Source organism: Triplophysa rosa, linkage group LG20 (genome assembly GCF_024868665.1).
Source record: "Triplophysa rosa linkage group LG20, Trosa_1v2, whole genome shotgun sequence".
Classification (NCBI taxonomy): domain Eukaryota; kingdom Metazoa; phylum Chordata; class Actinopteri; order Cypriniformes; family Nemacheilidae; genus Triplophysa; species Triplophysa rosa.
In genome coordinates, this window is record NC_079909.1 from 17,933,767 (window position 1) to 17,947,567 (window position 13,801).

Sequence of the window (13,801 nt, forward strand, 5' to 3'; positions counted from 1 at the left end):
TAACATGATTAGTACAGTTTAAACCATGAGATACTCAATACTACTGCTGTCCACATGGAGAAATGTATGACTGTGGATGTTGTAAATGTGTCAAGGCTGTTTAAATGAACTTTCTCGCTCTAAAGTAAAAGATAAAATAATCTGGTATATTCCGGGCCAGTAAACTTTTTATTGTGCTACTGTTACTGTCTCCTTTTTGGCTGTGTTGTGTTGAATATTTCATGAGTTGGAGATAAATACTTCATGATGGATTGTGGCCCAGACTCGGGCTGAACTGGACGCAGGTGCAATGCTGCAGTTTGGGTTAGACAGGAGTCACCGGAGAGCGAGTCAGAGGCCAGTGAGGTCATTCGGGTCTTTTAGCCAGGTTAATGGTATACAGAAAACACGGACAGTCAGCTTTGTTTACAAAGCACTCTGTAATGAATCAGGTAGGAAAGCAAAGTTCTTTCAGACCCTTACGGTTCACATCGATTTGTTCTCAGAAGTTCTGAATATTGCATTCTGCACCAGGATTGACATCTTGATTTAAAAACACAATAACAGCTGAGGAATGACGAAATAGAAACGACATTTTTCCTAATAGACTAAATTTTACTATTTTTCCTTATTGGATCCTCATCTCCCCTCAAGTATTTTTGATTTGTTCTTGAAACACAAACACTGATATTTTTTGCCATCAAACATTTTTTGAGCACCAGTTCATTTTAAAGGGACAGTTCACCCAAAAATGAAAATTCTGTCATCGTTTACTCACCCTCAGATTGTCCCAAACCTGTGTTCTGATAAACACAAAGGAAGATATTTGGAAAAATGTCAGTAACCAAACAGATCTCATCCCCCATTGACTCCCATAGTATTTATTTTCCCTGGCAGTTAATGGGGGATGAGATCTGTTTGGTTAGTGATTTTTGGGTGAACCACCCCTACAGAACTACACAGAAAAAAAGACCTTGTGTGTGTTCCACCTAAGAAACACAATAATGCAAGTTTGGAACAACACAATGAGAGCATTTTTTTGGGGGGGGGGTGAACTATTTCTTTAAGGCCAAAGTATTGCAGAAAGAATAATTTCTTAAAGGTTGTTGGGTTGCAAAGCTGAAGGTTGGTGCTTTAATTTTAAGTTTAATGAGGTCATGAGACATTCAATTCTGAATTGAAGGAATTAGCAAGTAACATCTTCCAAATTAAAAGCATGCAGTGGGAAATGTGTTGAAATACAGTATGTGTGTGCGATTCTTTCAAACGCACACAGTTCTCTGATGGCTGCCTCGTGCGGATTTGTTCTGTGAAATGTGTTTATGTAAGAGCGATTCAGAGTGTGAGCCTGCCACCTACACCCTGTTCTAAAAGCAGAAGCTCTACCTGAGATCCAGTCAGAGAAGTTCCATCTCCAACCCACATCCTTCTCTCTTCTCCACCAACACCACTCCTTTCCCACAACCTCCAATCTGAGGAACGGCTCACATTACCAACCTCAGGGTTTATAGATGTAAAGCCAAAATTGGCAAACCAAATCAAATACAGTATAAGTCAATCCTGACAAACCCTCAGTTAGATTTATTCAACTGACTTAAAGAAAAAATGAAGACTAGTCCAAAACAGATTTATGCAACAAGCCCCAGAAATAAATCTGATCCAATCACAGCATATAAAAACGATATATTTGTACTTTTTATATCTAACAATTAAGACAGAATCTCCAAAAACCAGAGCGCTGACAACATAAACAGCATTTTAAAGTATCTTACTGTAGGCCTGTTACTGACACAAAGACTGTTCTGAAAAAAAAAGCTAAACAAAAATAATACACCATGCATCAGTCTGTGCCGAACTGCTTCACTATTAAAAAAAACAATGAAAACAGCAAAATAAGACCACTGCAAGATTCTGCATTTCATTGCATTCTGTTGAGCATCGTCTTGCTTTTCTTGTAATGGAACTATTGACATGTAGCAATTTAAAGACACTTTCATTCAATTAGCAAACATTTATTGTTTTCTGGCTGTGCTGGCTTTCAAATAATGTTCTCTCTCTGAATGGCAGCAAACTACTAAAGCAATTTCTAGGCACGGAGATACAATCAACACAATACAAATTAGTCGGGAAATGAATGAATGCGTCTATTTCTGCTCTGCCAGAGCTAATAAATCTATTTCTAGAACACAATACCACAACATTCTGCTGCCAGTGAATATAGATGTTTCTATACGTGAGTCTTAATTAAACCCTATCAGCAGCGCACAGATGAGAGAACACATATGCGCATCCATTGTCAGGTCTCATTCCAGAAAAAACATTAGTTATCAGTGTGCACACGCTTTCAATAGAAACGTATGCGTGAGATGGAGAATTTATTGTGTTTCTCTTTGTTAATGGTTTTGTTTGCTTCTGACAAACATTTATCAAGCGTTATTTCATGTGCATGTGTGATAGTGAGATCAGTAGTGCAATACAATCTCTCTACAAGCCCACTCTCAACGTTTAAAAAAACATTTTAATACGTTCTGTGCCATCATTTCTCTCTCTATCCAGTACATACAAATGCATTTATCTCAGAACTTACAATTATGTAGCAATTTTCGTGCATTTTAGCTATTTAAGTGAATGGCAGATCATACACATAAATCATACACGTGTCTACATATTTATACAACACAGACGGACTGTCATTAAATAGCTGCGACACTAATGTTTACAGACAAACCTTCAAATTACAGATTCTTGATAACACTATTTGGGTAATTGACAAATAAACCACACGTTTCCTATGGCATGACATTTAGAAAAAATGAGGAAAAATCTCTCTTATGCTATTTTATATTATAAATAAAATACTAATAATATAAAATAATAGATTATTAACAGTTTGTTTTCAAATTTTTTGAAAACAATGGTACGGTTACAGGTTATATGCTGTGTTGGACAAAAAAAACAAAACAAAGATTAATCTTTAAAATCAATATATGACCTGCATATGTTAAATTACAATCAATTTTAATACTGCCAAATCTGACGCTATGCTATAAATCTGGCAATTTCACAAACAATCTGTGACATGACATCTAACAGGGTATATGAAATACTGAAAATGAATTAAGAGGAAATCTAATGAAGTTTTACAGTTCGTACAGCATTCATTTCTTAAAATATGGTTAACACGGTTCATTTATCTTCTACAACACACTTCAATTTCTCGTTTAAACTTTGGTTCAAAACCTACCTTAACCTTTAAGCTAAATCGAGTCAATTGTTTTCAAGCGAAGGTTAGCGAGCACGCGTGAGCGACTGACTTTAATCCCTTCACACATTTTCCTAAACCTATTTATTATTTTGCAGAATAAAAGATCTAAATAAAAAGGTTTATTTAAAGGGACACTTCACCCAAAAATAAAAATTCTGTCATCATTTACTCACCTTAGAGTTGTTCCAAATCTGTATACATTTCTTTGTTCTGATGAACTCAGAGAAAGATATTTGGAAGAATGCTTATAACCGGACAGATCTCAACCCCCATTGACTCCCATAATAGGAAAAATTACTTTATCATTTTTTTGTTCTGTTGAACACAAAAGAAGACATTTTGAAGAATGCAGGACCACAAACAGTTCCGGGGCACTTCACAACCATTGTATTTTTTCCTACAATGGGAGTCAATGGGGGGCAAAATCTGTCTGGTTACAAGCATTCTTCCAAATATCTTTGTCTGTGTTCGAAGGTGAGTAAATGATGACAGAATTTAAATTTTTGGGTGAAGTATCCCTTTAATATAGCCACCCCTCCATTGTGAGGCTCTTCCACTAAATCATAAATTCAATTCTCACTGGATTCATTTAATCTGTCCCCAGAGCTAAACCAAAGCGTCTCAAAGACAGCGGATAAGGCGGCCATGTCAAGCTGGCTCAATCTACCAGACAGCGGCATTCCCAATTCCACACTCACCGATACAATGCCTTCGTCAGTCCGTGGAGAGAGAGCCGAGTATTACTGCAGAAGCTGGATTGGAGGAAGATGATGGCTAATTGAAAGCCCTCCTCCATCCCCATCTCTTTACAATAGCCTTCTGTCTGCTTCCATTCAGCGGTGCAGAATGAGATTTTGATTGGAAGTGACTAAAGAAAATTACACAAAGCTGCCAGCGTGAATCCCGGGAAAACACGACTGGAAGATTTGTATCCCTTGGAGAGTGAAAACTCATCATAGCGCAGAGTTCACAATAATATGGCATCACCTTTCTTTTACTTTTTTTTGCCTAGAAGCTTCTTTTTTACATTAGCCTGGCAAATTAAAAGTGGTCAGTGATGCAACTTCCTGTGAAGAACTATCAGTGCAATAGTGCAATTCTACAAGCAACAGCTCAAGGGGTTTAATACGAAACATCACTGAAACTCACACTGACAAGAGCGCAGTAAATCCACAGCGCTTTCTTCTGGGTGAATGGACAGTGCTCTCAAACGCACGCACACACACACGCACGCACGCACGCACGCACACACACGCACAAAGAAACACTCAAAAGAACTCAAAAACACGGCCCATGGCCTCTATACACATAAACATGGACTCTTCCTTGTGTGAAGGAAGAAAGAACACATTCACCGTGTCACGGGCTTTTGTATCTTCCGGCAGAGTCCGCTCTGAGCATCATTAGAGAAGTTCGCCTCTGAGCAATGTTCTAGTTTGTCCACACAGACACACACTGCCAGAAGATGAGATACCGCTCTTGCAGTCAATATGGTGAGCTTCTTACAGCCGGAAGGACCTTTGAAAATTGGCACAGGGGCTCAGATCTCTCCGAAAGACTGCAGAAGGTCCTGCTATCAAATATGCTTCACCTCGCAGAAATACAGCAAGAGCAATTTGGTGCAGTGAGCAAGTGAAGATACTTTTCGGTTAGAAAGTAAAGAATAGTTCATCAAAAAGGAACTTATTTGTTCATTCATTCTCATTTCTTTCGTGGTTGTTTTTTCTCACTTTACAGAACAAAGACATTTTTCAATAAAAGATCGAGTATTTCTGTTCAAATTCTCATTGTGGCCATGTCATAAAAAAACAATAGCTATACAATAGTTTAATGTCAGAAAGAGACCAAAACCAGACGTTATTCACAGATCAATTTCTACTTTAAGAGAGCAAATAATGACATTATTTTTCAATTCAAATTTATCCAGTTTGGCAGACGCTTTTATCCAAAGTGATCTGCGGTACATTTCAGGTTTACGCTGTATTAATATGCATGTTTCTTAGGACTTGAACCCATGACCTTACCCTAAATGAGCTCAACATTAATGTTTATTTATATACAAATATATCTGTGGACTATTCCTTTGGATACCCTTTAAAACAAAGACAAAGCTTCAATTATCAAATAACAAAAAATAAAATGAATGACATGAACTTAGATCTAGCTAACTTCAACTCTTACTCCTACTGAAGTGATGTTAAACTTGACTTAATTGGAGCCTCTGACAACAAAATCGCTTCACTGCGATCCTGATACTAAATGGAAGAAAAGATCACACGCCTCCATTTAGAGGCATTATTAGAATATTTCTGCAAATGTAGAAAGCTATCTTCCAGTGTTTTTCACCAGTCATTATGCAAATGAACAAATACTTTTTGCATGTTTGTTGCTAACGGATGCAGATACTGTGAAGTTAAATTTTTATTTCACACCACATTCATTGGAACGTAAAAGAATGAATTGTAAAAGTGACTTCAAATTAGAGAATGTTACTATAATACATACAGTATGCTTTAGATGTTGTCTTTCAAATGGTCGGTTAAGTAAATTTTACAATATGAACAAAAAGTTGGTTTGAGTACTGTATGTGTTATTTCATCTGTGATTTGCACTAAAAAAATCTCTTGTTTCCACGCAAAAGCTCATATAAGCATTGCAGGAATATGAATATAGATTGCCAGAGGCACAATTGAGTTACTATGATTAAGAAAAACAATGACCATTATTCTCAGACAGTCAAAACTGCATTTGCTCAACCATTTGAAGAGTAACAGTTCAATTTACGGGGGAAATTTCATTATATGCAATGAAGCCACTTTGTAGAAATGGAAAAATATATACAGACACAGGAAGATGTCAATTATTACAATATTGATCCTGACAGGATCATTCAACATTTTCTTTACTATTGCGATGAAATATCATTACTTACATTTCAACGTAATTTTAACGTAAAATCTAACATAATTTAAATGAAAACTGTGCACATCATTTTGCAGAATTACCACAAACAAACCGATATCAAGTTGCATTATAAGAATTTTGGATAACATCTCCAACTCCATCTCCAAGCTAAATTTATGACACTCCACAATCAAGGCACATATTTTCCTACCTATATTTCATGCCAGTTCTCATGCTCTGGTCGCTTGAAGAGGGCACGCTCTGGACGGACAGCTGACCGAGGCTCCGCGCCACCATAGCCACGGCTTTGAATTTGCTCCGGGTACCCGTGTTTGGACTGTTGGCGTTTTGTCGATTGAGTCTATCGTCCGTGCTCCGGCTCATGGACCGATGGTCCGTGCACACAAATGAAACCTGCATTGTGACTTGAAGAGCTTTCACAAAAAACCTCACCTGAAGAATACAGTCCCCAAAATGTGCACAATTAAAACAATTCGCACAAACAGTTATAAGCAGTTCTCAAAAGTTTCTCAGTGGACTTGAATCCTGTTTGCTTCAGTCGGAGCGCTCACTGAGAGGTGGGGAATGACCGGGAGGACTGATCCGCTGTAGCCGTACTCGACCGCATCCCATATCATTGCTTTCCCAACCGGCACATGAAGTTCACAGTTCGATTATCATCTAGTTTGCTGCTCAGGAACTCCATGCCACACACAGCTAGATTTCCCACAAAATGTCCACAGAAAGGCAGGATCTTAATTTTGACTTCCACGTTCAGCACTCTCTCTTTGCAATCCTTCTTTCAACCCTGATCACAGATACAGCTGTTTTTACATTTTCTTTGTAATCTCAGGTCGCAGCGTCAGATCTGTTGCATGATAGTGTCGGCACACAATGCCCAATGTATTCAAACAGACAGATGCATCAATAAACAGTTTGTCTTCTCATGTCGTGATGCCTAACATTTACTCCTGCTGCTCCTCCTTAGCACAGATTAAATTTACAAGCGCATCCACAGCACAAGACACAAAGAGGCAGAGCGTGAGCGAGCGAGTACGAGAGGGTGGGAGGGGCAAACCGAGCTGAAGAGAGAGTATAAATCGACACAGCATGAGAGAGAAAGGGTGTTTCCTCTTATTTGTATTATTTGATTTTATTTGAGCAGTTTTCTGGGGAAAATCACGCTTACTACTGCTCATACTTGATTTGAACAAAAGTAAAATCATCATTTATTTACCCTCATGCAGTTAAAACATGTATATGACTTCTTCTGTGTAACACAAAAGAAGATATTTTGAGAAATGTCTCAGTGGCACTTTGATTTGGACCACTGAGCATCTACCTAGCAACCACCCAGAACAACCCAGCAACCACAAAGCAACATCATAGCAAGATCACAAGCCACCCAGCACACCCAGCTTCAAACTACAACCATTATAAAACACCCAAGCATGCACTAGGGACGAGCATTTTTGATCATATTTCATTTCGAGTTTTCAAAACGAATACTCGATATCTTGGGGGTGGGGCATTAGAGGGGGCAGGGTGTGTCCCTCATGGTGACAATGAAAAGATTTTAATTACAACATTGATACGGATTGAAAACGCGAATACAACACTAGAACCCATTACAAACAAAAATTCTCTGCCCAATGGATGCAGCGTGAAGAGACAAAAAACGCCTTGTTCGGTTTCTTTTTGCTTTTGCCACGTTGCATCGCGCCGCTCGCGTGCGGTGTAGACAGAGTGTAAGATGATAACGAATCAAACGTGTTGTAGATTTGTATGTTTATTATGCAGCTTGGTGCTGCACATTTTGCACTTGACTGTATTTTTGTGAAGTTTATCAAAGTGAAACCAGGCATCGCCGTGCGCTTTCAATATGCCCTTTTGTGCTCCGGACTTGACTCTGGACCGCAACGCAACCAATCAGATCTCTGGGTACCACCCGAAATGCCAGCATAACCAATGAGAAAGAAAGAAAATATTTTTTTTTAATGTATTTACCGACCCAAACGATCATCGTTTTCATCATAGATCGTCGCTGTCACGTCCCTAGCATGCACATAGCAACACCCTAGAAACCACCCAGGACACACTATCAACCACACATGTTTAAAAACACTCTGTAACTGCACCTCAGCAAACAGAAAGTATCTAAATCTTGTTTCATTTTACATTCTATCATTCTATTTATTTACTTAGTAGTATTAATTAATATTTTCATAATATGTACTTTTTATTTTTCCTTTATATTACTTGATATGCAAGATATTTACACTGTTTTTAAATGCTTGGTAATGCAAACACACAATTTTTGTCATGCCAATTAAATACACATAAATGAAAATCAACAAAGCAATGTAATTGAAAGAGACATTGTCCAAGACAGGAGATTGAGAAAGAGACCATGAGGTTTGCACAGCTCGCAGCTGTTGTCGCTCTAGCAGCTCGTGTGTTATTAGGTATCCATACTGACTGCAAGCTATTGACTATCAACACAAGAATAAAAGCTGGTGCAAGAATAACAAACACAATTTAGCCCAGCGCACGGCAGGATCCGTCATACAAGCGGGCTTGTGTAAAATATTCATTATGCAATTTGATCTTTCTGAATGTGTATCAAAGCCACTGGAGGCTGGAGCACATCACAGCAAAACGGCTTAATCGGTACAGTCACCCTCCTGGCGTCCTGTCCGCCCGAGCCTTCCTGCACACAGGGGAATACGTTAACCCAACTATTACCTCAAAATGACAGCAATTCCCTTAACTCTTCATTACACTGTGCGGCTTTCACACCTCGCGTAACTTTTGAAAATGTGACATAATTGTCCAATTACGTCAGCATCGGCATGGCTTCTAATGTGGTGGATGACAGGAAGCCCACATCAGCAACCAATTATGTGGGCTATAGAGATCAATGCAGACAGGAACTGAATGGGGAACCTGGATCCGAAACTAATATTGGCAGATCAAGGGAAATGTAGTTATAATTGGAGTCTGCACAAGATTGGACAGACAGTGTGTGATGGCGCATGCATTTACAGTAATGAAATAATGAAGCATATCTAACAAAGACCTGCTGTTGGGGTCACACTTTCCAATATTTAGTAAACTTAAAATAACTACTGGACATAAATAATTCTTTTTTTGTCTATGGTTAATTTCAATGGTTAATTTAAAACACTTTTACTGTTTAGAAGTACAAACCCAAGAAAAATGTAAAGCTGTTTCTAAAAGGTCCAGTGTGTCATTCTTTGGAAGATCTATTGACAGAAATGCAATATAATGTGCATAACTATGTGTTCAGAGGTGCATAGACCTTACATAATGAAGCGTTACTTTGTTATTACATTAGAATGAGCTTTTTCTATCTACATACAGCGCGGGTCCCCTTGCATGGAATTCTCAATGTTGTTTCTACAGTAGCCCTAAATGGACAAACTGCTCTACAGGGCGTGTGTCGTAAATACGCTATCTCCTTCACCAAAGAAGTGAAAACGTGACAACATCTTAGTCTTGTGAGATCTGCCGTAGTGCTTCGAACGGGGGTGGGGGGGTGGTCGTTCTGAGTGAGCCGTTTTTTCGCATTTTGCAACCTTCCCGCTAGATGCCGCTAAAATCTCCACATTGCTCCTTTAAAAAGCCAAACGAATATTAATATTTACAGGCATCGTCTCCAACACATCTTCTTTATGTGAACTAAATAATCTGTAATAAAAATAATAATCCCTTTAAATCTTGATTGAAGTCTTCTTTACAAATCAATTGTAAAAAAAGGACATTACATTACTGAAAAACAGCAACACATGCACATACTTTGGTGAAAGCACTTCTATGTACGGTCAAATATCTCCAGCAAGACAACACTTTTCTATTAGAACTATATAATCACAAACTACCTCGTGATACAAGATGCACGGAGATGTATCTCAGTTCAATACGTCGTCACATATAACAAAATAATCCATAACTGGATCATGACTGAAACTGCGCGAGAGGGACCTTGAGAATGCGTGGGTTCAATTTCAATCACGTGTGTCTTACAAAAGCATCTTGGACTGCAATAAAGACAATAGCCTCCCTTCTCTATTATGAAATGTGGCTAAGACATAAAATAAATGCACAAATAAATATATAAAGCTATGGATGCAAGGATAAAGTATCGCTAGATATTGAGATGTGATGTACTGGCACAGTCCTGGAACATAATCGTCTCTCCAGTAAAAATGTACCTACATAGAAACACACATGAACAAAACACATATTGGTTGGAGGCAGGCTTCTTAAAGTCTGTTGGCAAACTTTGCATCCAAAGACCTCTTGTTTATCCACAGTTTAGGTTAAGCAGGGATGGGTCAGGTGGGTTTGGAGGAGGCTCACATGCCACACTCGTTCAACCTCAGCCGCCAATTCTGTCACCCGTGTGTAACCCTGAACGATGCAAAACTCGTGAAGCAGAGCAAGAGGCTTTGTCAATGTCAGCTTCTTTTACGATCAAACAATAAGGACAGAACTCTGTGTGTGCGTGTGCTCATGGCCGCAAACACATCCCAAACCTCTTCAACAGTTTCTGCAGTATATACATATTTTTAAACATCAAATGGTCTTGGATTTGTGATACACACCTTCGAATGTGCTGAATGCAAATGCCACGATCCGACATGCTCCGTAGCGTCAGCACGTGTGACACAATACGCAAGTAGTATATCAAGCCGAACAAGCCTCGTTTAGTCATATTGTGTATCTGAACGTACAGTACCACGGTGAAACCCACACCACTGTCACACAACCCTCCGCAGATGAGCACAGCCATCTGGGTTGCGGCTCTCTTTAAGTACTTGTATTTTGACCTGTGTGTGGGTTCTTGTTGCCAAGTAACAAACGATTCATAACCACCATGCTTCACTAAGCACATCGATTCATTGGGCCGGTTGATATTGGTTCATGATTCGGTAAAATGTGAAAGAGGAAGATCGATGAGAGTGCGACAACCAGGACCGCAGTCTCCGTCGCAATAACCCAGAGAGTTTCATCAATGCAAGACACAACTCGTGTATTTTGTCAGTTTGCCAATTTAAAGTCTTCTTCCTACACTGACTTGTCACAGTCCTTGTGAATTTGAGAAGGCGGATGTGCAATCGCTATGGCAACTGAAGTTTTCATCCACACAATGTCCAAGGATGACTTTCTGGACCAGACCCTGAACGATAATTCTAAACTACATGATTGAATTTGGTTTTGCGTTTGGGTTTAAAACTTTATCCATAACTCTCTACAGGAATCTGTGATAAAACAATTCAAACTTCAAGCATGAAACCTCACAAAAGAGAGACACGTGTTCACATACAGTATGACGAATTTGTGTCTAATAAATTTACCCAAATAATACATTCTGCTTAACTCATTTTGATAGATTCAAATCCATTCCACCAGATGTTTCCCCTAAAACCTGTGCAGAAAATGTGGAAAGTCAGCAGATTCTGTCTGAGCCTGGTTAAAACAACATTAAACAGCAACCGATAATGACATTTAAGCATTTTCACTGTCATCACCAACTACATGGTGATGACAACGTCTCGTATGGAACACTGAATGGCAGAAAGCAATTGCTTTTTGATTAAAGCCAAACAGAAACAGCTGAGCAAAACATCATGAAAACTTGAAATCCATGCATTCGTGTGTCGTTTTGTTGATGCTCGCCGTAATTGCATTCTTTGCTGTCACGCTGAATATTCCCTGATGGACTATTCCGATATCCTGCACACACTTTAGTTTTAAAAGTGACCTGCAGATGGAGAATTGCCACTTGTTGGCAAGCAATACCTCATATCACGACACGCTAACAAACACAGGAATGCAGAAAAGGCCATTATGTAAATCAATCTAATCACACTTAACTAACAGCTGCTACACACTCCTGTGATAGAGAATATATTAAAACAGAAAATTTACCCTGGAGATGTGTATTTATACTGACAGACAAAGTGTAAACAACTGTAGATGTAAAGATTCTTAAAGGAACAGTATGTATTATTTTCATTGAATGTCTATACTTTGTGTATCATGTATCATGTGTTTTTATAAAGAGGAAACACGTACAAAAAAGCACTTCAGCAAGCAAATTAAGTGGTTAACACACCAAATTTCCAGTTAAAAATGCAGTAAATCAAGTTGTAAAATTGCCAAAATCTAACTGGGGCTTCTTTTAAAGGTTACTGATATATTTCCTTAAAAATTCTAACAGCGTTGATAGGATGTTGACAAACATATATAAATACAACCACAGTCAGTTCATGAATCATGAGGTCCTAAACCTTTCCTCAACCAAGCGCTTTTCTATTACACAGTCCACTTCTCTTCAGAAACGCTGCCACAGCATCCTGTCAGACGGGACAGACTGCAACTGGGGTCAGTAACACGACAACTGTCATTTCACATTTACTTACACAACTTTAAGAACTCACACGACTCAAAACGCATGCCTTTGATGATCCAACTCATTTACAGTTTTCTAAAAAAAAAACTATTCAGATTAGTTACTCAGCATGTATGCTGTGCACTGTATGATATTTTTCTGTACACACAAAATAACGGAATACTTAAATTGCCAAAATATGCAGTAATTTTATTTAATTGTCACAATATTTCTGCTGAAACGTCAATGAATGAAATTGAATAAATATCAATGTGGTGATGACTATTTTAAATAATCTCTTAATTAATTTTTTTATTTCGTTTTAAACCCAGCCAGCTTCTATGACTAAGCTCATGGCAAAAGACAGACTTAAATATTCAAAAATTAAATAATATGATTGATTTGTTCTAAAAACCTTAAAACTAAATATAAAATGAATTGACCGAATAAATCCAGGAGTACATCCTACAAATAAAAGTTTTTTTGTATTTGAAAGTTGATAGACACCACCAAACAGACATATAAATAAATTCAGAATCAATGCAAAAAAGCTTTACATTATGCGACAAGTGAAAATGACTCAAAACAGTAAAACTAACATCAGCTAACTCTTTAGAAAAGCTTGCGCTAGTGTTACAAGCTTTTCAGTAGTCGATTCTCCGATGTCACCGTCTCAACAGCTGTAATTAAGAGCTCAACTTCAGCTTATCTTTCAAATCTACCGAGCTCCTCAAATCTCTCAGTTTCCTTCTGGACCGTCTTCACACACAGCGCTGACAGCACAATATCCGGTTCTTGCTATGAAAGAGAGGGATACAGCTACAGTTATTACTGCTTGCTGATAATCACATTGCCAGGAATTTATTCAGAATGATTTAGAAAATATGAAGCCCACATGCATGTTTACATTCACATAGAAGAAATGGGAAATAGCTTGCATGATAAACTGCTAGAATAAGTATTAACATCCACAAATGAGGTGTCATTTTCACAGGCGGTCCCTAATTGCTCGCTGACAGACCCTATCCATCACTGTTAGACCCACTGACATCTCCAGAAAGCTTGTGATGACGGAAGAATTGTGACAGAGGTCCCTCACCTGCAACACTTTTGTCTTTTTCTGGAGAGGCAGGGTTTCACGATTTTGCCAGAAGGCTTGAATCAATCACACCAAAACACACTGAATCACCTGACAGGTGGAGACTGACCCCATTAACAAGACTCGAACCAGTCAA

General features: G+C 38.5%; 1 protein-coding gene across 14 annotated transcripts in view; it reads right to left on the reverse strand.

Moving 5' to 3' along the window:
- kcnab2a (potassium voltage-gated channel subfamily A regulatory beta subunit 2a) overlaps positions 1-13,801 on the reverse strand; it is a 69,903-nt gene that overhangs the window by 15,603 nt on the left and 40,499 nt on the right. The window contains exon 1 of one of the 14 annotated variants that reach the window (XM_057362513.1): positions 6,360-7,150. The exons of 12 other annotated variants lie outside the window; for them this stretch is intronic. In XM_057362513.1, coding sequence (XP_057218496.1) covers positions 6,360-6,568 — 209 coding nt within the window. In that variant the 5' untranslated portion in view covers positions 6,569-7,150. Of the gene's footprint in view, positions 1-6,359; positions 7,152-13,801 lie in introns of those variants that run through there. One more of the 14 variants, XM_057362512.1, reaches the window with a different exon arrangement.